The sequence below is a fragment of the Phalangium opilio genome, unplaced genomic scaffold, assembly GCF_054372755.1.
Source record: "Phalangium opilio isolate 3A_F unplaced genomic scaffold, DU_Popi_V2 ptg001170l_1, whole genome shotgun sequence".
Classification (NCBI taxonomy): Eukaryota; Metazoa; Arthropoda; class Arachnida; order Opiliones; family Phalangiidae; genus Phalangium; species Phalangium opilio.
Window position 1 is genome coordinate 231,474 of NW_028324255.1, and position 24,292 is coordinate 255,765.

Below are 24,292 nucleotides of genomic sequence, written 5' to 3' on the forward strand. Positions count from 1 at the left end.
TTTTTCAGAACCAGGTAAGATGCTGTAAATGACGACCCAAGTACGAGTCATAAAGCTCTTCCTGAATTCAACACTAAACAAACACCCATTTTTGTAATGGGAGTTAAACTTTTAATAATTTTCCTTTTATATTTAAGAAAAATTCGTAGTTTTAAGGTGTAATGTTGTGTCACCTGCACTTTTTTAAATCAACTAAGGTAATTTCTCACTTGTCATTGTTATTAAGGTAAGTTTGAAGACGTCCAACGATATATCGTTTTTTGCTACGCTTATGGATTATAGCATTTCAATATGAGGGGTTCTCTTTCTTCCGAATTATCGCAAGCCATATTACCTTAAATTCTAACGAACAAATTTACGATGACCATGATTATTGAACACACAATTAATACAACACTTTAATTCTTGATACTTCGAAAATTTTAAAATTAACGAATATGTTTTTTATTAAGTTTCCATAAGGTTTTTATTTTATCAGAGTCTATCAACGATTTTTTGTCCATTTTATTCTCCTTATGGTTCCAAATATTCAAACCTAATTGTAAATTTCTGAGAGAAAATAAAATGCATGTTTAAATATTTTTACTCGATTAATTTTGGTGAAAAAATAAAACTTAGATAATAATTTTTTCTAATAATTCATATTTTATAATGATGTCCTCAAAATTAAAGTTTGAACATCAGTACTTCGGGCAATTAATTTTCTACACTTATCTTTCACACTTTCCCGGCCTTGTCTGCAAAGACCGTTTTAAGTCACATCGTAGTATATGATAGGCTATTAGTTTGACCCGAGGCGTAGTAGTTGTAGTAGTAGAAGAAGAAGTAGTAATAGTGGCCGGGGTTGTGGCTTTCGTTATCGTTAGATTTTATCTTAACAGGAACTCCATAGTACCTCAACCCACCCACAGGAGTAACTGAGCTCGGTTAGAGATTTTTCTTTTAATTGAAATTTTTCTTGGTCGCAGCCGAGATTCGAACCCGGGTCGCTCGCGCAGCAGCAAGTCACTCTATCACTATACCATCAAAACCTGAGATATATAGGGTCAGGAATGAGGGATGGCCCTATTTATTTGTGCGGTCGGATATTTCGTTTCAGACCAACCTTATAACCTTTAGATGTAAGAAATCGATGCCAATTACCATGTTTAGCGTTTTGGCCTTTAGCGAAATAAAGTCGTTAGGTATAGTTATTTTGATAGTTGGTAACAGACGCTCTCGAGCAATGTAACATTTTATCATGTCTCTCGAACCCGTTGAAAGTATTACCAAAGACTAGCTTGAGCTTTCGGATCAACGCTGCCGGTTAAGCTACGTAACATCAAATAAACGGTAAGTTTATCAATCGCTGACAACGATTCAAACTCGTTTCATTTTACGGGCCGCTGAAAATTCCCGAAGTGTTTTCTGATGCGGCTCATTCCCGATAAGTGATTAGAGAAAGCCCAATTACTTAAACATTTGGTGGAAGCCCCGTCATTCTGAGGATTAATGTTTCTCGTATAACCCTAGCCGATCGCAATGTAAATCTTAACACTATCGATGATAATGGATTACACGGAACAGGAAAATATGGTCTTGCCATTTTGGTCTCGCCGATTTGGTCGCGGGACTAATTGGTCGCGGGACTAATTGGTCTCGGTACTATTTGGTCTCGTGATTATTTGGTCTCGGGACTATTTGGTATCGTGATTATTTGGTCTCGGGACTATTTGGTATCGTGATTATTTGGTCTCGGGACTATTTGGTATCGTGACTTTTTGGTCTCGGGACGGTTTGGTCTCGTGAAAATTTGCTTACCTTATTAGTTGCCACCTTTTCCAAAACAATGGTTCCAATAATTCGTTGCCACCTTTTCCAAAATATTCTCCTATTAATTAGCTGCAATCTTTTCCAAAATATTCTCCTATTAATTAGCTGCCACCTTTTCCAAAATATTTTCCTATAACTTAGATGCCACCTTTTCCAAAATATTTTCCTATTAATTAGATGCCAGCTTTTCCAAAATATTCTCGTATTAATTAGCTGCCACCTTTTCCAAAATATTCTCCTATTAATTAGCTGCCACCTTTTTCCAAAATATTCTCCTATTAATTAGCTGCCAACAATAATAATAATAAAAGCCTTTATTACTATTATTATTAACTTTTCCAAAATATTCTCCTATTAATTAGCTGCCATCTTTTCCAAAAACATTTTACTATTGCTAATAAATTATTTGTGCTAAGAGGCTGTCTTTTAATACTCATGTAAATAATCTTCTTACCTCCAAACAAGGTAGGGTTGTGTTAGGTAAGGTTTGGTTTGGTTTGTTTTGAATGGTGTGGTTTGGTTAAATTTGGCTGGTTAAAGATTAAGTAAAGACATTTTGACTACTCCTTAAATTTTATAAAAATCATACATTTCTATAGATTTCAACGTCCTCATTCAGAATAAAATAAATTTTCACCAAAATCCGCCTCTAAATATTTAAAAACTAACTTAAATTATTGATAAAAGAAGATGACCCAGTCATAAAGTTTTTACCGCCCTCTAATGGCAAGAATTAGTATTACTATATTCTTTATAAGAGGACCCCAGCTAATTTATAATTTCGGGTTTTTTTTCATTGTTTATAAAATAGCATTCCTATTATGAATAAAATCAATCTAGTAATAAACTACAGTAACTTTTTCATTAGGTTCATTTTAAACTTAACCTACAGAACTTTATCTTAATTAAATTACAGAATAATATTTATTAAACTAGGTTCCCTGACTTTGCTGAAAATTTTAAAATTCCCTGACTTTTCCCTGACCTTTTCGGCCCATTTTTAAATTCCGTGACTTTTCCAGATTTTCCAGGTACTGTGGCAACCCTGTCCTTTCCTAGGGCCTTTTTTATTCCTCCCATTTGATTATCATTGTTGTACACATTTGGGTCCAGTGTTCAGTCACTACCTCCTTCAGTATTTAGGGTCAGGTTGTTTACATTTACCAGCGATTGTTCACATTTGGGGTCCTCTAAGGGGTTTATAACAACAGCTGTAGGACCTCTGTCCACTGATATCTCCAGTTTACGGATTTGTTCAAAACATTTTACAAAATCAGATTTCTTTCCCACCACTGGAAAGAGACTACGTAGTCGGCTAGAACCGTTCGCGATTCCATCCTTATATGGAGATCAAATAATGCACTGTAAAAAATAAGCGTGCTTTTGGCATTCAAAACTGACAGTGACCGTTCAATTTTGAACAAGCCTCTATTGACGCGTTCACATTTAACCAGAGACATTCAATTTTGAACAAGCCTCTATTGACGCGTTCACATTTAACCAGAGACATTCAATTTTGAGCATGGGGTGTTTTAGGCGTTCAAAACCAGTCATGAGCATTTATTTTTGATCAAACTACCGTCATGCCGATCAAAACTTAACTCAATCATTCATTTTTGAACATTTATATATTACCATTCAAAAATGAATCTTTATCCCATTCAATTTCAATTTTGAATAACCGCCTTGGGCTAATGAAGCGTTCAGATACGGTCGTTTTAACGTTCTAATAGGATTGTATTAGTATTAGTATTAAAACAAGAGCGTTTTAGGTATTCAAATAAGAACTTTTTGACTTTCAAACGAGTGCATTATGGGCGTTCAAACGAATGCGATATGGGCATTCAATCGAGTGCGATATCGGCGTTCAAACGAGAGCGATATTGGCGTTCACACGAGAACGAAATTGTTCAATCGCAATAGGTGTGCCAAACAAAATTAATTCTGCCCTAAAATTACTTGATTCCGCTGCTGTAAATTTGTACTACAAACAAAGCTTTCATTAAAAATACAAGAATTTATTATAACTTGCTTAATTACCTTGAATTAAATATATATTTGCCTGTATAAACATCATTATACAATAATATCAAAGGAAATGTTACGGATTATTGCGTATTTCACCTTTCCCTTATATTTACATAGGCCTTCAAATAGTTTGATAATATAACTTATTGCTACAACGTTAAAATTGGAAAGAACTTCATAATGAACGCTTTCCTTAAGTGCAGACTTTCTTCATACAACTGAATTATTATTTAACACAACGATTATAGTTTATGTGTTTCAAATTCACCCGTACAAGCTTTAAACACATTAGATTTCTTCCTTATCAGTGTGTTTACTATATTTAATATTGGATGCCCTACCATAAGGCATTCAGCGATGAAATTTGAAATGAAATTTCTCCAGGCTGTTCAAAATTCAACGTCAAATTTCAGTGCTTCATCACACGCTTGTCCACCATGTATTATTAAATGGTGAACTGCTTAATTTTAAAGGTAAGCAATTGAATTTGAACGCTTGATCAAACTCTGCGATGTTGCTCAATAATGAATGCATAAAGATACAATATTAAACGTTTAATTTTCCAATTTAATTTGAGCGGTTTCGTGCTTAAATTTACACGATATACTAACCTCTTTGCACCGTTCAAATGTGAATGGCTGAATGCGTGAGCGTTTAATTTTGAACAATAGTGTTCTGTTCAAATTTGAACGCAAAGAAGTTATTCAAATTTGAACGCAAAGAATTTATTCAAATTTGAATGTTAAAGCGTACCACCACAGTGTCGGGGCTATGCACGCCTAAGCAATCAAAGATGAACCTCACTTTTTTACAGTGTGTAACGGATGAAATTATCCCTAAACTGACTCTCCAAAATTATCCACTAAATATTTCATTAGTCTCCTACCTCATTTCGCCATAGAAATGTTCGAAAAACCTAAAAAATAAATTTTCCAAGTTACAAAAGTACAGGTACAGCCTCTTCCACTCTATGTGCAAATCTACATTATGGCCATGACCAAGGCTTAGCTCGCCTTAAATGTTTTTATTACTAATAAATGTATAAAAAAAGACTCTTACCTTCAAAAAACGGTGGTATTTCCTCGAAAGTAAGTAGAAATACAAGTTCCAAGTGTTTTTTAAAAGATTTTACAGGTGTAAAATTTATAAAATACGTTTTTCCGCTTTTAGCTCGTCTCCGCGAATAGCGGTAAATTTTTTTCCGTATAAAATGGAGTAAAGGCATCTCCGAGGGTTGGACTTATTATGCCCTACATAGACATTAGAATACTATTAATAACCTAGACACACTTATCGGAAGAGAAACACGCGCTTTTTGGATGCCGATTTTACGCTATTTACCCATTTTATATGCTATAGGGAAAAACAAGACGTTGGCCACCTAGCGGCGGACGAAGAAACTAAAAATAAAAATAATTCCAAAAAGGGGGTAAATTTATTTTGCATTTTCTGTATTTTTAAAAGAGATGGCATAAAAAAAGACAAATTATGTTAAGAAAGTTAGGTTTTATTAAGATATAAAAGCATTTGCTATTTATTTATGTTGCATTTCCTGTATTTTTAAAAGAGAAGGCATAAAAATAGACAATTTATATTAAGAAAGTTAGGTTTTATTAAGATATAAATGCATTTGCTATTTATTTAAGTAAATTTCAATTAAATAAAAGCCGGAATTTGGCATGTACCAGACAGGTGAAGTAGATTCATAAATAATTAAACTTTCCGAGCATGAGGTTTCTTAATGTATGGTGATATACATAAAATAATTATATAATTTATTTATTTCGACTCGTACTTAGAAGGCTGAGGGCTAATTTCATATACCAGGTATCGATATTTGAATTTCTTCTGATTTTTGAAGCGCTATTTATAGTATTAAACAATATTTGAAGTTTTGTATCCAAAACATGCATTTGAATTTTGATAAAGCGACCTACCGGCCAATCAGCGCCCGCGATTTATAAGAGTCAACCCCCAAAGGTTTTCTCGGGCGAGTCTCATTTGCGTCGTCTGCATTATGTTCAGAAATATGCTTTCTACTTTTTAGCACTCTAAAGAAAGACGCGTTTTCGATCGTTTAACGATAAGCGGATTAGAAACTTTAGTAATTAGCAGGTTTATGCTTTTATACGTTTCACTTAAACTCAAATTACTCTCGTAATCTTATTATATTAAAATGTATCGGGTCGTATTTTGTTGTATATCTTGAGTGTCTAGTTATTAGCCTTTGGAATGGGAAGATCTGTGTTCTTAGATTATTGTTACTATTATTTTTTGTGATCTTCGGGATGGAAAAAATTAAAAACCCATCTTTTACACCTCAGCAGAGTCAAGCTGCAACACAATTACTATCCTCCTCAAACTTTAGCAGACGTCGGGCCCCGCGGAGTCACTGGTAACGAGCCCACTCTGAAAAAATACTTATTTCTCGCCCTGCTTTTCCTGTTTGAAGCAGACAACATACCACTTAATATTTTCTAACCCTCACGGGATTGGCTGATTTGGCTCTATCCCTAAAGAGGTTTTTATTGGCCGGTAGGTAAGTGCGCTAAAATCGAGACCCATTGCTAAGCCTAACAAATTTTAAAAAATTTAGTTTTCATTGAAAAAATTGTTTGAAAAATCAGAAAAAAATTTGAGGCTTCATATTTAATTGAAACGAACCAGGAAAAAACAAAACATGGCACTAAGATTTTCAGCTGAGAGTCTCCCTTTAAACAACTTTGGTAATTGGTAGGCCTAAATACTCGTCTTAACTCATTCTTATACTAGGTTTATTGAAATGTATATATTCGGTAAAACAATCCATAAGAAAACACAACACTACTAGTAAAAAGAACAAACTTTGAAGAACGTCACAATCTGGAAAATTAAGACCAGTTTATCAAGGCTAGCGATAGTGAGATTCACGCTACAGAGGACAATTAGTTAATGATGATACAATACCTTTGTTTTTTTAATTAAAAGATTTAATGAAATCCAGTTGAAAAGTGTACATAACGTTTGAATAAAGAGTTTAAAAATTTAACACAAAGACACATAACATCGCAATCAGGACCCAATATCTCCCAATAACGTCTTTATAAATCCCAGATAATTGTCTTTCTTTAACCACGAAATTGTTGTTGCCAAGAAGTAAATACCTTTTAGAATATTTAAAAAGACCAGCTTTGTTAATACTATTTGAAATGGGAATTCTGAGGGTATCGGTGTATTGGAGTAGCTCATTGATACTGGCTGCGTTCAGTAACACTCATCAGGAAAAACATCGATGTTTGGGAAAATGAAATCGGTGTTCTTTTGACGTCATGATGACGTTGCAGTTGTTGAACGGCACAATTTTGTGTAATCGATGCTTTTCAAAATGGCGACGATATTATGATAACGTTTCTGCAGAGGGTTAAATAATAAATCCGAAATATTTACGAAGATATTGTACTTCAATTTATCAATTATATCAAAATTCTGTCAGAATCCATTTTTTACCGAATTAATATATTGATTTTTAGTATTATTATCGATAAGGATAATATTTGTCAATTCTACATTATTTTAATTGTCGCGGCGCAAAATGACGAAATTTACGTCATGAATCCGATGCTCATCAAAAAAACCTCCTCTCACAGCAGATTTTTCTGATGGGCATCCGATGAGCATCATGACGTCACGCCCAAAGACGCGAAAAACCGTTCAGTAAGACATCGATGTCATCTTTTAGTCATCGATGTTTTTGATGCCGGTTACTGAACGCAGCCACTGATTTATCGATGTTGTCATCGGTTGATGATGTAACTAGGCTCCCAGCATGATAATATCATCTCAACGCTTTGATAAAACGAATTGATACGATTTATTTTACTTTTCGTCAACGCAAAAACCACTAAAAACATTTACAACGAAATTAATAGAGAAACTCTAAGGAAAAACCCAACTTACCAATTTACTAAGTAGTTAAGCCTTTCACAAGTGCAGTAGCCCTAACTTCAAACTTGAAAAGAGATGATTTTGCTTTATAATAAATTATATATTTCTCTCTCTCTTTAAGGAGAAAAACTATTAAAGTTGCTTACCATTTATTTTCTTTTATCTTGAACATTAATAATTTAATTTACTTGAAAAAGTAAATAATAATGCCCTACCGTATAATTAAACTGTCTTTTTTTTACTCTCGGCATTTTTCGTTCGTGACGCTGGTGCGCATGACTTAAATAAGTTAACCAATCATATTCCAGCATTAAATTAAAAAAATATATTTTAGTTACCGCCGCCGCCGCAGAGTGTCGCATGGCCTTTTTTTCCCCCATAATGACGCAAAATACATAAATGCTGTGACGTCAGCAACAATCGGCCTCAATTGCGGGAATTCAACAGTGACTCTATGTATCTCTATGATGCCCTATAAGGAGAGTTAACATAGAGTGCCACCATACTCTAAGCTCATCCTTATGATAGTTCCAATTTTGGCCGCTATGCGCTGATCAGGCATATGGCTAATTCGTTTCTCTCTACATTCAAGACTGATAAGGTTTTAGGAAAAGAACTCTAAGCTTCAGACGTGACTTTGAGGCCGACTTAACGTCATATTAACGTGGCAGTGGGCGATTATTTAATTTCTCTCTCTTAGCGCGAAACTCGCCTAGACTCGAGATGGATTTGTCTCTACCAGTTCTTATCTTATAAAAGCAAGAATTCGGTGGCGCTTTCGTAGCGTGCCGGGTTTCCGAACTGCAGCGTTAACGTTGGTGCGTTGGAGTCCCCTCGGGGATTTGGAAATTTACGAAATAAAATAATATAAAGTTTAGCTACCCTAGGTCCATCTGTTCGCGTTTTAGAGCATTATTTATGAATTATGAATAAATTTGAATAAATTAACGCGAAAATGGGCGGGGATAGGGCGGGGTTAAGACTCCTGACCAGCCGTAACATAGGCTAAAATGGGGAAAAAAAGGGGGTAATATAGGGGGAAAGGCACTAAAAAAAGGGGGGAATATAGGGGGGAAAGGCACTAAAAAAAGGGGTAAATGGGGGGAAAAGGGGGAAAAAGTAGGGGTTAAAGTGGGGGTAGTAAATCTTCGGTATAAATGCATGTTTTTAGCCCATCAATAGATGGCGCTAAAAACTAAAAAGAGGTGCTAAAATTCCCGCCAAATAGAATTGAATTTGTATCTTCTGTCTGACGTCATAGCTTAGGGATTTAGACCGCTCTGATGGTAGTAAAATTGGTACTTTTCTTTCCATATTTTCCCACTAGTTAGTATCTCGCCTCCTACTGACTGCTAGGCTGCCAGTGCAGCTAGTCTCCTTTTTAAAAATACACGGTTGGCGTGATGGTCGTCTTATACTCTTAATTAGTGATGTAAATTATATTTTGGAAAGTTTGAACGTGTTTTTTGGGCAGCCAAATGGCCGGCCAAATCGTCATTTGGATAGCTCTTTTCCCCCTTTTCACTCCGTTTGTTGCCGCCATTTTTCTTTAAGAGGAAAAATTTGAGAGTGGGTCCTTTTTCGCTGTCATTTTCATATTTTTTGAGGATTTGCACATGGATGGATTTTAAATATAATATAAAGTAGGTTTAAAGGTTTAATATAAGCCTAATTAAAAAGGAATATACTATAAGAAGGCCTAAAAAGGCGTCTGGTGCGCGCGTGATAGCCGACAATCCCCCCTCGTGGGTGGGGGAGGGTGGAAACCAAGGTGGGACTTAATATTTTATCTTACTCTATGTTTTCCACCATCTCTTCTAACTTTTGGTTAAGCCTTGGTTTGGTTTTTGGAAATGACGGACATGAAAGGGGTGGGGCTTACTTGTCCAATAACACCGGTGTAAGAGTAGAAGCGTAAAATCTAGTGACTTAGACATTCTTATAGTAAATAAATTCTTGGCCTAATTTCATAATTTTCCACTTTTTTATTGTCCCACAATCTATTTCTAAACTTTGCACCTTTTTTAAGGCGGTGAAATTGCGCTAAGCCTTGGCTTAACGTTAATTTTTGCCATTTAAAAAATTTTTGCCTCTCGTTGCCCGTTACTTCGCCTTCTCGTATCGTCGTATTGTTAAAGTTTAGAATTTGAAAGTTGTGCTTTGTTTTCTTAAATATTACCTAATTGTATAAAATTTCAATATTATAATAATTTTATCGATAACTAGTCCGTACAATTTGCAATGATTCCTAAATCGCTCGCGTTACCAGCGCCATTAACTAGCCTTAGAAATACTGTGATAGATAATTTGCCGCCTTCTGATGATTTGCCTTTAAAGGAGGTGCTAGATATTTGCCAAAAAGTCAAGAATAATATTAACATCACCCAAGAAGATTCAGATACAGTTGAACGACAAAAAAGGGACAAGCAAAGAGCCCCGACTGATTCCGGCAACGCGCAGGAAGGATAACAGCTTCAAATCTGAAAGCCGCATGCAAAACAGATTATTTGAATCCTTCGCTGTCATTGTTAAAATCAATTTGCAACCCTGAAATTAGTTTCTCTTCCAAGGCTACAGTCCGGGGCACTAATAACGCAGACAAAGCTATTGGCCAATATTTGGTGGTAAACCAAAACAAGCTCGAAAACCTCAAAATTTGGAAATCATGGCTCGTAATTAATCCCAAGTATCCTTTTACGCGAGCAACCCCTGTCGGAATCATCACGTGTGATTTTTGTGGATCTAGCATATTAGAAGTAAAATATCCATATTCAGGGAAAGATCTCACCATGGAAGAATATATGATCTCCAAAAATTCCCCTTTCAAATTATGTGAAAGTTCCAAAGAATTTAAATTGAATTCAACTCATGCATATTATTACGAAGTGCAATCCAAATAATTTTATGTGGTTAGCCATACTGTGATTTTTTAATATGATCCCCGCAGGGTTTGAAAAGTGAAAGAATTACCCCAAATTTTGAGGTTTGGGCCGATGCTCATAAGCAAGCACTTTCATTTTTTGACAACTACATTCTACCAGAACCAATATATCAGTATTATACGCCAAATATTCCCCGCAGGGGTGTTCTAACCGCGTCAGTAAATACAGCAATAAACAACGTGCAATTAGTGCCTGACAAATTTTGCTATTGTGATCAAGGCGAAAACGAGAAAATGATTGCCTGCGATAACCAATATTGAAAATGTAAATGGTTCCATTTTACATGTTTAGATATGCGCAAAGCCCCTACTACCAAATTTTGGTATTGTCCAGATTGTAAACCAACCTGTTTACGTTCAAGAGGTAGACCAAAGTCAAAAAATTAAAAAGTAATAAAAAGAAGAAAGCATAGAAGACCGAAGAAGATATTGTAACCACGCTTGCGATAAGTCGCCCCACGTGGCCATAAAAGCCTTGGCTAATACTAAGAATAACTACTACAGTTCCTTAGATTCAATCATACTTTATTTAACTAAATTAATTAATAAATGATAATTAAATACCGACTTGTATTTACAACTAATGAATTAAATAATAATTACTAATAACGGATGAAGTCCAATAATAGGGCAAAGCCCTTCGCTCGAGCGAACTACTACATCTTAGTAGTGAAGAAAGACTGGATTAATGTCATAAGCAGACGATGCTTATATAGTACGGGGAAAGGTCAGAGGTAACGCTGTGTGTTAATCCTCTATGTAACCGCACACCCCTGGAGTAGAAACCCAGGAGGTCCCTTAATTATTTCGGGAGGTTACAATATTGTAACCTTGAAAGACCTTAATTCCAAGAATAATAATACCAGAAGTGTATAACCATAAACTATCGATATAATGTAGTTGTGGTATATTTTGCTCGTTGCAGTCTATCGTGTGAGGTTTCTTAAGTATTATGGATCGTGAAGACATCAAAGTGTGCCACTTCTGTAGTTTTTTCACCAAGGACAGTAAACTACTCTTGAAACATATCGTGGGATTTCATAAATATTCTGATAAAGTATCACATCGTTGCAATACATCCAAGTTCATTTAATACAAACAAATCACGCAAGCACCCGTTTCAAGTTGATGTTTCGGATAAAGACGATATCGCGCGTGGGAATGATGACACGAAAATAGCTGAGAGTAGTACTTATTTTAGAAATACTGCTAAGTCATTACAAAAGTTCATCGAAGCATCTTAAATTTTGATATTAAAGGAGAAGCATGGATTGTTAGACGAAGTGATTCAAGACATAATGGAGAACACTTCTGATCTGATCAAAACAACTCAGAGAATATTGACAATAGTGGCAGAACTGTATTCGATGGACTAAATACGGCCTTTAAAAATGATGCTTTTTAATTAAAGAACAAGAATCGTTTAACGTTTATATTAGTTCTGCTCGTATGACAGTGGAAACAACATTCGGTATTGGTTTGGGGATGTGGTTACAGATTTCATGTCCAGTGGCGTGGGTTTAAAACAGGGGTGTCCTCTGTCTCCTCTCCTCTTTGCACTATATCTGGAACCTCTCGACAGGGCCCTAAGGGCTTCCAACCTAGGTTTTACGCTTAGGTATCCTGGCGGCGCGGCGCAGGACTCTCGGATAGTTGGAGGATTTTTTGCGGATGATATTTTTGTTGTTGCTGATTCGCGGGTAGGGCTGCAAGCCATTTTGGATATTTGTGGGTCCTACGCAGCGGAATATGGGTTGGCTTTTAGCCCAGATAAATGTGTAGTCCTCGAAAATAGTTTGCCTTTTGAGAGGGGGTCCGACCCTGTTTTCCTGCAAGGTTGTGTATTAGCAGAAGTGACTGAGGTACCCTACCTAGGTGTAAAGGTATCGAATAGGGGGAGGTTTTTGGAACCTCAGGAAAGTATTGTGATGGCTAAGGCCAACCGTCTGGCTGGTGCCATGAAGCACAAGGGGTACCACTCGTACAATAAGTACAATGTTATGAGGACACTATGGAAGGCTGTCGCGGTTCCGGCTTTAACTTACGCGAATGAGGTTATGTGCTTCTCATCTACGACGAGTCGCCGACTTAATCAGGCCCAATTTAACGTGGGTAAGGCCGCGTTGGGGGGTAACTTTATTACATCGTATGCCGCTGTCAAGGGTGAAATGTCCTGGTCTGCCTTTGAGGAGCGGGAGGCCAAAAGCAAGCTCCGCTACCTGGGTCGGTTGCTGTTTATGAATGAAATGCGCATTGCGCGGCGGGTATTTTGCTATATTCGAGCAATGACCAGAAAAACTACCTGGCTAAAGCGCGTTGAGTTTTTTCACGAAACCTATGGTGCGGGAGTATCCCGGAGCTCGGTTGAATCGCTACAAGAGTGGTATGCCAAGGTAGATAAGGCCGTTTCTGAGTATTCTCAAGCACAATGGCGGAGGGACGTTGCCGGCCATCAGAGTTTGAACCTGTATTCGTTAAAGGAAACCCCGGGCATAGAACCTTTCTATGATAATTCCCTTGCTAGTGGGTTGTTTTTCCTGGCCCGGACGGGGGCGTTGGCAACGTCCGCTCGTCTTTCCCACATTTTTGATAAGGAGGGGGCAGGCTGTCCTCTCTGTGGGGGGGACTTAGAGGACATCGAACACGTAGTGATGTTTTGTCCGGCCCTGGCGCAAGCAAGAGCCCCGTACCTGAAGTTTGGGCCCATGACCCTGGCGGATAGCCTGTCTCTCGGGGATAGGACAAATAAGGAAATCATTAGTATTACAAAAAGTATTTTAGTCAATTGGGCGAAATTGCGACTCCTCTACCCCATGCCCTATTAGAGGATAGTCATATGCAGATCAGCTGCCATTGTAAATAATTGTAAATAATTTTCGCGTAATAAGTTTAATTTAGTGTTTTTATCGTATTAAATTTAATGTTTTTTCGGACCTGTGAACCCACGTTAGTGGGTTCCTCCCTGTTCCAAAAGGGATTTGTAAACAAAAGGGTCAATAAACCATTCATTCATTCATGAAGGGAAGATAGCGGATGGTTATGAAACAAATGGATATACTCCACTCTTTGGCCCCGGACGTAATCGCCACGTGTTGTGCCCTACACAATTTTGTTGAAGGGCTGAAAACAGTTACCTTTCAGCCAAGGTGGCTTGACGAAATTGAAGAAATAAAAAAAAAATTACCCTCAGCCGAACTCCAGAGACACCAATTTTGGAGATGCAGATGCAATAACTTCTCGATTAGCTTTGAAAGATTACTTAGCAACTAGTTTTCCGTTGAGAGAGAGTTATCAATTTGCTTGTTAAATTTGAACAAAATATTCAAAATTAAAGCCATTGCAAAATTTAAATTAAAGGTGGAAAAATTATTGCCTTGGTTGTAAATCTGGGTTTTAATAATAAGACCATCTGTTGGGCGCTGACAACGTGTTTTCATTTTTGTGGGAAACTCGGTGTACTTGCAAGGATGATTCTCGGCGTTGGAGAATTTAAGCGTGGGCTTGGTGAAATACTTCTTTGGTAATTAAATACTCGATCAGTCTGTATTGGCTATTAAATACTGGAGCAGCGCGGTTTTGGTAATTAAACGCTGGAGAAGCATTGCTTTGGTAATTAAATGCTGGAGAAGCACTGCTTTGGTAATTAAATGCTGGGGAAGCACTGCTTTGGTAATTAAATGCTGGGGAAGCACTGCTTTGGTAATTAAGCGCTGGAGAAGCACTGCTTTGGTAATTAATCGCTGGGGAAGCACTGCTTTGGTAATTAAGCGCTGGAGAAGCACTGCTTTGGTAATTAAACGCTGGAGCAGTACTGTTTTGGTAATTAAACGCTGGTACTGCTCTGTTTTGGTAATTAAACGCTGGTACAGTACTGTTTTGGTAATTAAATAGCGGAGGAGTGTTGTATTGGTAATTTGAAACTGAAGGAGTAGTCTTACTCTTACGCTTGCTAGTGTTTTTCTTTCCGGAAATTTTAGTTTGGGAATTATTTATGACCTCACAAACGGTAATACCGTTGGGTAAGGCATATCCCACTTAATCAGGCTGGCTGCTCGCGCTCTAGAACCCCCCTCAACCGACCCTAAGAATGAAAATGTTATAGGTTCGGTCTAAAATTCAAACCCGTCTGGTTTTAACATGGGCGTCTATGGAAGAGGACCAGTTTTATCAACCTTTTTGGCCCAAATAGTGCCGTTGCTGGTTAAAATCTCTTGAATTTTTAATGAGACGTGTATTGAAAGATTTGATATTATCCTGTAAAATTTAAAGTCTTCAGCTATAATAGTTTTTTATAAAAAATAAAAATCATCACATAGTAGAGAAATTGAAAGAGTTAAAACTGAAGTCCGAATTTAGATTTTTTCAAATTTGAACCAGTGGATGCGCTATTTGGGCCAAAAACGTTGATAAAACTGCCACTGATCCCCTCCCATAGACGCCCATGTTAAAACCAGACGGGTTTGAAAGTTTAGACCGAACCTATGTGACGCGCCACATGCGCGAGTTAACATGTAAAAAAATCGTTTGGAGGGGCTTCTAGAGCGCGTGCAGCCAGCGTGAACAAGTGGGCTATGAATCGACCAACATACAGCCCAACTTTCCGCCAAATTTTAATAGTCATAGTGCCAGCGACGTGCCACATTGACAGAATTGAGTTAATGACCAAGGCTTAGTAAAAATTACTTTGAAATTGTTTATTTGAAATGAAAGTTTGCTAAGCCGTAGTACACCAATAATAAATTAAAACGATCAAAATATGAGAAAATTAAAATATTAAATTATCCAAAAATAATTAAATGTATAGACTTTAATATTTTCCAAAAAAAGTTGTTAATAACAACTTTTTTTTATAAGTTCATAAACCATACGTCGTCGGAAGTATGGCATGTTTCTCTGCAAAATAAAATATGTTAGTAACTTAATATTTAAATGTAGTAAATGAAACTTTAATATTTACTTGTGTAAAAGTTACTTTAGCATTTCGGGTAATATATTCCGGAAATTTGCAAGTAAACAAACCGCAATCACCGTCATTCATCTGTTGTGGAATATTCTAGAAATAACAGGGAGTTAATTAACATTAATTGGAAAATTAAATGACAATATATAAAAATAAATAATAATGTAATACTTTAACTGCTTCTAGTTTCCAATCACTCATATCAAATTCAATTTTGCGTTTATCCCTGCTTTCCTCTGGCAAATAATTCTTTAAGGCGTTCAAACACTCATTATTATTTTCTCCCATAGATTCATAGTATTGGATTTTTTTGTGATGAAAATCTATCACCTAAAATAAAAATAAAAGACGTTACATTAAATTGATATCTTATAAGTTATAAACAGTATAGAAAAAGAAAATATGCGAGGATGGTACCAGAGGATAAAGCTATTGCCCTATGTTCTTATGAGCATGAATTCTTTCTTTCTGATACGAATATGCCTAAAATTGATCGCGCTCTGCCAAAGATACCCAAAATAAAATTTCCAAACATACCTTCCCGGTGTTTCTGGTCATTAAATGTAGTGTCGAAACTGTCAACGTCATTAGGCAACTTAATGTTTGGATGGTCACCATTACGGATTTTCCACACTTCTTTTCCGTCGACAATTGCCAAGTATGGTTCCGGTTCTACATTGCGTGTCATCGGGCGTTTAGGAGATGCTGTTGCTTTTTCGGGAGTCTTTTTGGCTTCAATAGGATTGCGCGGCACATCGTCACTATCCTTGTCCTTGAAAGCTTACGCCGTTTCCTCGACGAATTTCCCGCTCTTAGCAATGGCGTACAACCACTCTACTTTGACGACCTTAATCTTCCAGGACAACGCCGCTTTCAGTTTCCTCCCTTCGGGTACTTTCACGATAAAATGAGTGGTCCTTAGATTACGCTTTTCGTGTTGACTTTTCCTGGACAACGATGCCTGAGGAGTTCCACCCAGATAACGTATCAATGAACCAAAGCCTCCATTTCAGCGGGGAACGCGTCAAGTGGACCCAAAGTGATGACGGTGTTCCTCAACGGTAAGCTCGTTTCGGCTCCGCTTCCTACGATCATGGGCGTATATAGATCGTTCGCATTTAAAGGTAGGATTTCCTCCAATTCCACGCATATTTGTTACCAACAAAATGTCGCGTCGGTTGTACGAGTTATCAAATTTCGGCTTCCGTGTTCGTGCAATAAAAGAGGAACGGCGGTGTAGTCGGATATCTCGTTAATTGCACCGCCGTATTCTTTAACGAACTGTTCGATTTTTTCCCGCGTTACTTGAGCGAAGCCGCAAACTTGAAACGAAATTCCTTTGAAAAGTCGAGTAGTTTCCCTCGTTGTTGTTAACGAATCACAACTTTCGTCTGTATCGGATATGTCACCTCTCACAGCGTTGATAATCTCAGCTTCATCCAAGATTTCACTGGAGAAACCCTTAAGGTTTTTTATTAAGTCGCTGGTAATGACGTGAGTAACTCGCGAACTCATTTTGTCGCAACGCATACCGTTACCGATGTTGATAAGTTTGAGAATCTTTGCTAAGGCAATAGAGTCCGTCCAAGTTATTGTTGGCTTTAATGCTCGAAATGTCCAGGTTTTCAAATTCAGGTGAGCGGGTTCCGCCATCATTCTGGCCTCGATTAGGTAAGCGCGTTCCGTCATCATTCTGGCCTAGATCAGGTGAGCGCGTTCCGTCATCATTCTGGCCTCGATCAGGTGAGCGCGTTCCGTCATCATTCTGGCCTCGATCAGGTGAGCGCGTTCCGTCATCATTCTGGCCTCGATCAGGTGAGCGCGTTCCGTCATCAATCTGGGCTCGATCAGATAAGCGCGTTCCGTCATCAATCTGGCCTCGATCAGGTGAGCGCGTTCTGTCATCATTCTGGCCTCGATCAGGTGAGCGCGTTCCATCATCATTCTGGCCTCGATCAGGTGAGCGCGTTCCGTCATCATTCTGGCCTCGAGCAGGTGAGCGCGTTCCGTCATCATTCTGGCCTCGATCAGGTGAGCGCGTTCCGTCATCATTCTGGCCTCGATCAGGTGAGCGCGTTCCGTCATTGCTTTGACCCTCATTTCCTTTGAGAGTTTCACTGGCGCTAATCTCTACCTCCGATGACTTCTTTTTGTTAGAACCACTAGTCTCATCTCCAATCAGGTCCAATTCCATGGCGGTCGCACTCCTTGCATTCGACGATCTACCAGGGATTCGTGTCATTGACAAGACATCAATTGGCACATTTATAGAAGCAGGTGCTGGGGATGACGTCAACGCTCTCTCGAAACCCGTCACAGCAGCAAGTTGCAGAGCGACAGGTTCCGAAGCAGAGTGGAACTCTAGGCGTGGCAGGACATTCGGCCTTGAGCCAGTTATCGCCTTTGTGGCTCTCGGACTTGGACTGCGTCTAGGCATCCGTTTCATTCCCATTTCCACGCACTTCATATATCTGCAGTATTTGCGTGTATTTCTAGTATCCTTATTGATCGGGCAGTTTTTGGATTTCGAGCACCCGTACTCTTGATGCTTATGCAGGCTGCGTTGAAAAACGCCTTGCACCCCTCGCAGCTTGTCACGCCAAAGGCTTTGGCGACGGCCTGGTCGCCGCAGACGACGCACTCTGCGGGTGCCTTGATATCTCCCATCTCCAGATAGGAACGCCTATGTAAGAGCTAAGAATAGCCAAAGAAGTTAACTATACGTACACGACCGTAAAAAGTAAGTGGAAGCTAGGGAACGCATCAAGTTGACCCAAAAAAATCAGGTGACCAAGAAATTGCACCATCTAGTATTGGCCCGCGTAACTTTTCCCTCGTCAAATTATAGTTTAGAAAAACAATGGGAAAACGTTCAGAGGAAACGTGACGCTACACTTTAGCTAAATTGGCGCCCCCTTTAATGGACATTAGCAGGGTGTCAATCGCTGGCTTTGAGAAAATTTAAAAGCAAATTGTGTTTGTACAATATATAAACAAACAGTCAACACTACCATTCAACGCGGCATGTAAATTTGACAAATAATTATTAACCTTTTGATCATTCAAACGAATAATTAAACATTGCTTAAATAGACACAGTTTTCAGACTAGGAGGATTCGTAACAATTACATAAGGATGGAGTCAAAAGTCAAGCCTCCTTGTGTAAATAGTACGAATCCTTCTAGCGTGAAAACTAAGTGTAGATTACAGGCTGAGAAACAGGATTTTATTTTTAAGCTGGCCATATGAAAAGTAGAGCCAAAGCACTTTTAATTAAAAACTGGCCTTTTGAAATGGTTAAACCTCTGAACGTTTTTAATTAATTAAGTGGTCACAGGGCCAGTATACTAAACCCCAACAGCATCTAATTTTTAAAATGGACATTTGTCCAGGCATTTGCCGCCTTATTTCGCAGCTTGAATTAGATTAGTCGCTCAGCGGGTTTGAACATAGCCCACTCGATCACGCGCTCTCGGTTTCGAAGCCCCCATACCAGAAATATTCTAAATAGAAGTTTGACATTGGAAATAAATATTTTTATTCTAAAAAACCCACTTTAAGAGAAACTGATTGCGACACACCTCTCAGTAAAAACAAACCCACACTACCCCCAGGTTTATTTTTCGTTTTCTTTAGAATGTCCCGCCTGATAACAGCATCTGAGCGCGCGCGATCGAGTGGACCATGGTTTGAATGAATTTAAACTGCGGCAAAGCACATTACCTACACATGTATGCCTACGATTTTCAATCTTCTATTGTAGTATTAAATATAAGAAACATTTATTAACCTTTAAATATAGAGGGGTTGAACTTTCATTGCTAAACATTTATTTAAACAAACAAACAAACAAACAAAAATTCCCCCTTTGTTTTAATTTTCCAAAAAAACATTCCAGACAAACCATTTAAATAAACTTAGGATAATGAATGAATTAGTCTAACCTGTTTCGACGTTGGACTAGCTAGGTTATCATTTGATCCTTGCAACTCTCTTTCCGCTTCGTTGCCTCCTATCTCTGTTGACCTAACAAAGACAAAAAACCGAAAGAAAATCTCTTCAGATTGCTTCATTTTTCTTCTTGCATTTTAGAGTTTAAAAAAAAATAAAACTGAAATCATATTTATAAAACAAAATGTCTATACTGAACTTACTCGTCAAAACTGTCTTCATCATTGGAAGAATCCTACCTATCTTTGGTATCATTAATTTCGTCTTCAATTTGGGCCAGATGTCTAAAGACTGCCTGACAGGATCTAATTTCGCGCTGCAAAAAAATGACGTGACATTGCTTTTGGTTAGATTCACTTATTTCAGGTTTATATGCTCATTAGGCTTAATTTCAAGTCAAAATTAGCTCAGAAACTTACTTAATACTGAGATTATCTCATTTTTCTTTAGTTCTAGGTTTTATTCCATTCTTTTGTTTAACTTTCGTCTCGTTTTTAGACGAAAAATCTTCAAATTAGTCCAATACTTTCTCTAATTATTCAATAGATCTTCGAATATCCTCCGATCTGGGTGGAGAGAAATAAATCTGGTTCGAATCAACTTCAAATACGGCTCCAAAATAAAAATGTCGACGATATTTCTAATACATATTCATAAACATTCCCGAAAAACCTGTTGATTAACTTGTTGGACTTTTGCATACGGATTACGACTCGAGGTCGAGATCGAGTCACTCGACTGTTCAGTAAAGCAGAAACTCCTTAACTCGAGCTTGAAGGAGAGAGGAATGGAGTGGAAATCCCCATACCTATAGCGTTGCCTCTGTACCCCCACCTACGGCACCGTAGTCCACCCAGCATCCTCAGCGGCTAGGTAGGGTCGTACCGGACGAAATTGTAAAGGACGCTCCCTCTAACTTAAATAGAAGCTAGTTCTCGTAAATATAAAATGGCGCTACGCGGCAGCACTTGGCAATCGCCTACCAAAGGGTTGGGGCGTGCGCGAGGTACACTGGGAGAGATACGGTGCCGAGGGTCGCTCTTCATCATTTCCAATCCATCTCAACTCCCTTATCCCTGACTCGAGCACAGTATCGCATTTATAACCCCCCCCCCCCCAAGTCAGTGATCTTTGTATTGGGATAAGAATTGCGATAAGAACTTCAAACCATTCAAACAAATACCGTTTCTTTTTTGCCTACTTTAGCCACGACCTCTTGTGAAAGAGACTTAGGAGTATTCATTGACCCTCTTCTCAAACATTCCCTTCATTCCATTAAAATTTCTAAGCGTATAAGGAGTCTGACAGGCATAATACGCCGTAACTTAAATTTTAGCTCCATACCCCTTATTAAAACGCTCTACAATTCATTAGTCCTACCTCTCATTCACTATTGTTCACCAATTTGGTCCCCCCATTTACTAACTGATATCCATTTATTACAAAAGGCCCAAAATGCTTACTCCAAGCTACCGCATAAAATTAGTAACTACCCAGCCCCCCAACGTCTATCTTCATTAAACATTGACCCTATAACCATAGGGCACAAAATCAACAACCTGTGTTTAGTATTCGATATTGCCCATCGCAACCTTGATTATTTTTCACTCCCTATTCCAATACAAGAACCCGTGGTTACTCACAGAAATTAACTAAACCGTGGGTCGCGACTACCTTCCGCCAAACGCATTTTGCCGTTTCTGTCATTGATGATTGGAACTCTTTGCCCAATGACATTATCATACTCTCTACCAAATCTCAATTCCGTCCTCATTTGATAAACTTTTTTCGCGCTACTTTGTAACTTTCAATTCCCTAGGATCCTCATTGTTTTGATAATTTTTTTCTTCTCTTTTCAATCTTATTGACAAACTTATGATGTACCAGTTTATTTACTTATCCTTAGTATCTTTATTATTTTTTTTCTACATATACATGGTCTTCCTTAACCTTGTGTTGTTATTTTGTGCCCTATGCTTTTGTACTTATTTGCTCTTGATTACTTGCGTGTTAATATTTTCTTATTTTAACATTTGTATTTAATTTTATTTTCTCCTTGACAAATTGTAATTATGTACTATGCCCATTTACACGTCACATTGTTGACTTTGTGGGCAATCATCAAATACATAATTAACAAGTTGGGAAACCAAAATAAACCTCTCCGAGTCGAGACGAATTTACTTTCCAAACACAGGTCCACCATGGACGAACCAATACTGAAGGACGGATGGCAGAGGGAGAAAGTTGAAAAATACTTTTTAATTCGCCTTCTAGCGGCAGATAGTAGCAAACCGGATAGTGGGGGAATCAACGTTCTAACGAGGGAAGCAGCTAGAGTCTAATTTTGTCTAGATGGAGCTAGCGTTTTCCGGGATTTGACTCCGTATTTTCATAACCCCCGCCATTTTGGGGCTGAAAAGGGGGAAGTAGGCTTAGTAATGGGCTGCCATTGGTTCTTCAGTATAACTTCGTCCATGGGTCCACCAGCCAATGAGAAAAACCGGAAATACGTAACTCAAATTTGCGGGATATGGCGAAGGTCATTTGTAAAGGTTTGATCGTTTAAAGTCCCGTCCACACCAGGCTATTTCGCATAGTTCGCAGACTCCGCGGCGATCGCGTTGTTCGCTCGCATCCCACACTTTTAGTTTACACCGAAGAAAAACCTTGCCGTGCGAGAGGCGCGAAGGGTGCAAATTTCTTTGTCCCGTCAAAGATTTTCGCTTGCTTCGCACCTCTCGCAAGGTATCGACCAATAAGAGGCTCGGTAGGTTTGACGTCAGGTACTTTCGTCATCGGCCGAATTTGGCGTTTTCAAAATGGCGCCAGTATGTAGTAAGCACCGCAAATTGTTACTAATTAATAATAGAGTTATTACCTCGCTATTATTATTAAACCATCGAAAACTTATTAAAAGGAGAAGGATATGGGTAAGAGATATATTTCAAGACCGGCCTATAGATGGGGACTTCCACAATTTGATACCAAAAATGAGATCCTGCTATGAATATCATGAAGATAATCTCTACAGGGAAGTGTTTCGGATGAAACCTAGCCAATATGACTATTTATTAAGCTTGGTTAAATCTAAACTAACCAAATAAGACACTCATTACCGGAAATCCATCTCAGCCAAGGAAAGACTATACATAACTTTGAGGTAATGCTATTATTGTTATGTTAATGATGAAAATAATTAAGAGAATGTCGTTTTTAGGTATTTGTCGACAGGGGATAGTTATCGCACGTTATCATTAGCGTATAGAGTTGGAAAATCAACTGTAGCGAAAATAATACCAGAGGCTTGTAACGCAATATGGGATGCTCTTCAGCCAATTTATCTCCCTCCACTTACTAAAACAGCAATGATGACGGTAGCACTCAATTATTTTCAAAAATGGAATTTCCCTAACTGTGTGGCTCTCTTGACGGAAAGCATATTGAGTTGGTCAAACCTCCCAATTCTGGCTCGTTTCAAGCTTGCGAATCTTGCAACCATGGCAAAGCGAAGAGAGCGAACGCGTATTTCTGGTGTGGCCGTCGCTTAACGTTTCCCTGTGTATTCTCATAATTCTAATGAGAACCTAATATGTATCACTTAAGTGTGTATTTAACTTTCGGCTCACTCTGAACCGTTAACACCTCTTGTAAGAGGACACTAAACAAGGTCAATTCTGGTTTAAATCTAGGGTATCTTATTTCATGGACCCAATCGTTTCAACCCTTACGGAGAGATGAAGTATTAAAATCCATACTATGTAATGAAATTAAAAGTTGCGTTCACACTACATATAAATGTAGTAAAGCTGAATTAAAAAGTGAACACCAAATTTGAAATGTTAATATCAAAAGATGTTCTTGGAATATTGAGATGAAACAGAGCTTTATAGCTACACAACTACTAAAAGAATCGTAATGCCGAAAATTATTCAAAATATTTCCATTAAATATTTTGCAAAAAGGAAATGTTGTTGTTTTGTAAGAGATCTTATCATCCTACTCGCTTTATATTAACTTTTTCTATTAAGTGTAGTGTTTCGATTCAGATGCAATCTTAAATTACTCGTTCTATATAAACTCTCACTTGTGTCACTTCAAAGATATAAGTTTATCTTAAATACTTAATTAAATATAAATGATATTAATTATTTTAATCACCAGTAATTAACTTTAAAAACAGTTAAATCGTTTAAAATGAAGTTGTTCCCATTATCTTTCGAAACTTTGCTAATATTGACGTTTAAAGTGAAGGGTACCCCTCTTGCCCGCTTTCTTCAAATTTTGGGGTATATATACGATTCGTTTCCATTATAATAATAGTTAAAAACACATTCGCGTGAATCGATTGTGGAAGCCCTGCCACTGGGAGGCTAGACGTTTCTCGTAACCCTAGCCGATCGCCGCGTATATCTTGAAACCAAACGATGACGAAGGAAAAGAGCCAGAGTGTACTGACTTTTCTTATAGGACATGTGTCCAGTAACTCCCCTGTTTGACTGGAAAATTTTAGGACATTGTCCACTGGAGTGTGCAAAAATAGAGTTGCTTCGCCATAGCCAAGCTATCAAAACCTCGGAAGATTTATTGGCCAATCTGTCCGTGATCCCCTTAGTTTTTAAAAAAATTACGAGACAATTTAAAATTTTTTGGACAATGTCCAGTGTCCTGCGCT

At 38.0% G+C, this 24,292-nt stretch overlaps 3 protein-coding genes across 3 annotated transcripts; 1 reads left to right on the forward strand and 2 right to left on the reverse strand.

Annotated features, from left to right (window-relative positions):
* Nucleotides 1–12,207: 12,207 nt before the first annotated feature.
* LOC149584015 (uncharacterized) lies at nucleotides 12,208–13,530 on the forward strand. Its single transcript, XM_089863785.1, has one exon. The coding sequence runs from the start codon at nucleotides 12,208–12,210 to the stop codon at nucleotides 13,528–13,530; it is 1,323 nt and encodes a 440-aa protein (XP_089719911.1).
* A 1,856-nt stretch (nucleotides 13,531–15,386) lies between these two features.
* On the reverse strand, nucleotides 15,387–16,331 carry LOC149584016 (sentrin-specific protease 1-like). Its single transcript, XM_089863401.1, has 4 exons — nucleotides 16,203–16,331; nucleotides 15,837–15,995; nucleotides 15,663–15,758; nucleotides 15,387–15,598 (listed from the first exon to the last, which is right to left on the reverse strand). Exons 1-4 carry the CDS (start codon nucleotides 16,281–16,283, stop codon nucleotides 15,536–15,538), a joined length of 399 nt encoding a protein of 132 aa, XP_089719527.1. The 5' UTR covers nucleotides 16,284–16,331; the 3' UTR covers nucleotides 15,387–15,535.
* An 868-nt stretch (nucleotides 16,332–17,199) lies between these two features.
* LOC149584017 (uncharacterized) lies at nucleotides 17,200–20,473 on the reverse strand. The gene is made up of 5 exons (XM_089863399.1): nucleotides 20,265–20,473; nucleotides 20,037–20,183; nucleotides 19,821–19,933; nucleotides 19,611–19,692; nucleotides 17,200–18,359 (listed from the first exon to the last, which is right to left on the reverse strand). Exon 5 carries the CDS (start codon nucleotides 18,130–18,132, stop codon nucleotides 17,200–17,202), a length of 933 nt encoding a protein of 310 aa, XP_089719525.1. The 5' UTR covers nucleotides 18,133–18,359; nucleotides 19,611–19,692; nucleotides 19,821–19,933; nucleotides 20,037–20,183; nucleotides 20,265–20,473.
* Between the last annotated feature and the right edge of the window lie 3,819 nt (nucleotides 20,474–24,292).

Bases quoted from the DNA above. Each gene is read 5' to 3' on its own strand.
- LOC149584015 (XM_089863785.1), top strand. From the start codon at position 12,208: ATGTCCAGTGGCGTGGGTTTAAAACAGGGGTGTCCTCTGTCTCCTCTC.
- LOC149584017 (XM_089863399.1), bottom strand. From the start codon at position 18,132: ATGAAGTGCGTGGAAATGGGAATGAAACGGATGCCTAGACGCAGTCCA.
- LOC149584016 (XM_089863401.1), bottom strand. From the start codon at position 16,283: ATGGTGACCATCCAAACATTAAGTTGCCTAATGACGTTGACAGTTTCG. The intron at 15,996-16,202 runs GTATGTTTGGAA...TTTTTATTTTAG, and splicing joins TGACCAGAAACACCGGGAAG to GTGATAGATTTTCATCACAA. The intron at 15,759-15,836 runs GTATTACATTAT...TGTTATTTCTAG, and splicing joins GGAAACTAGAAGCAGTTAAA to AATATTCCACAACAGATGAA.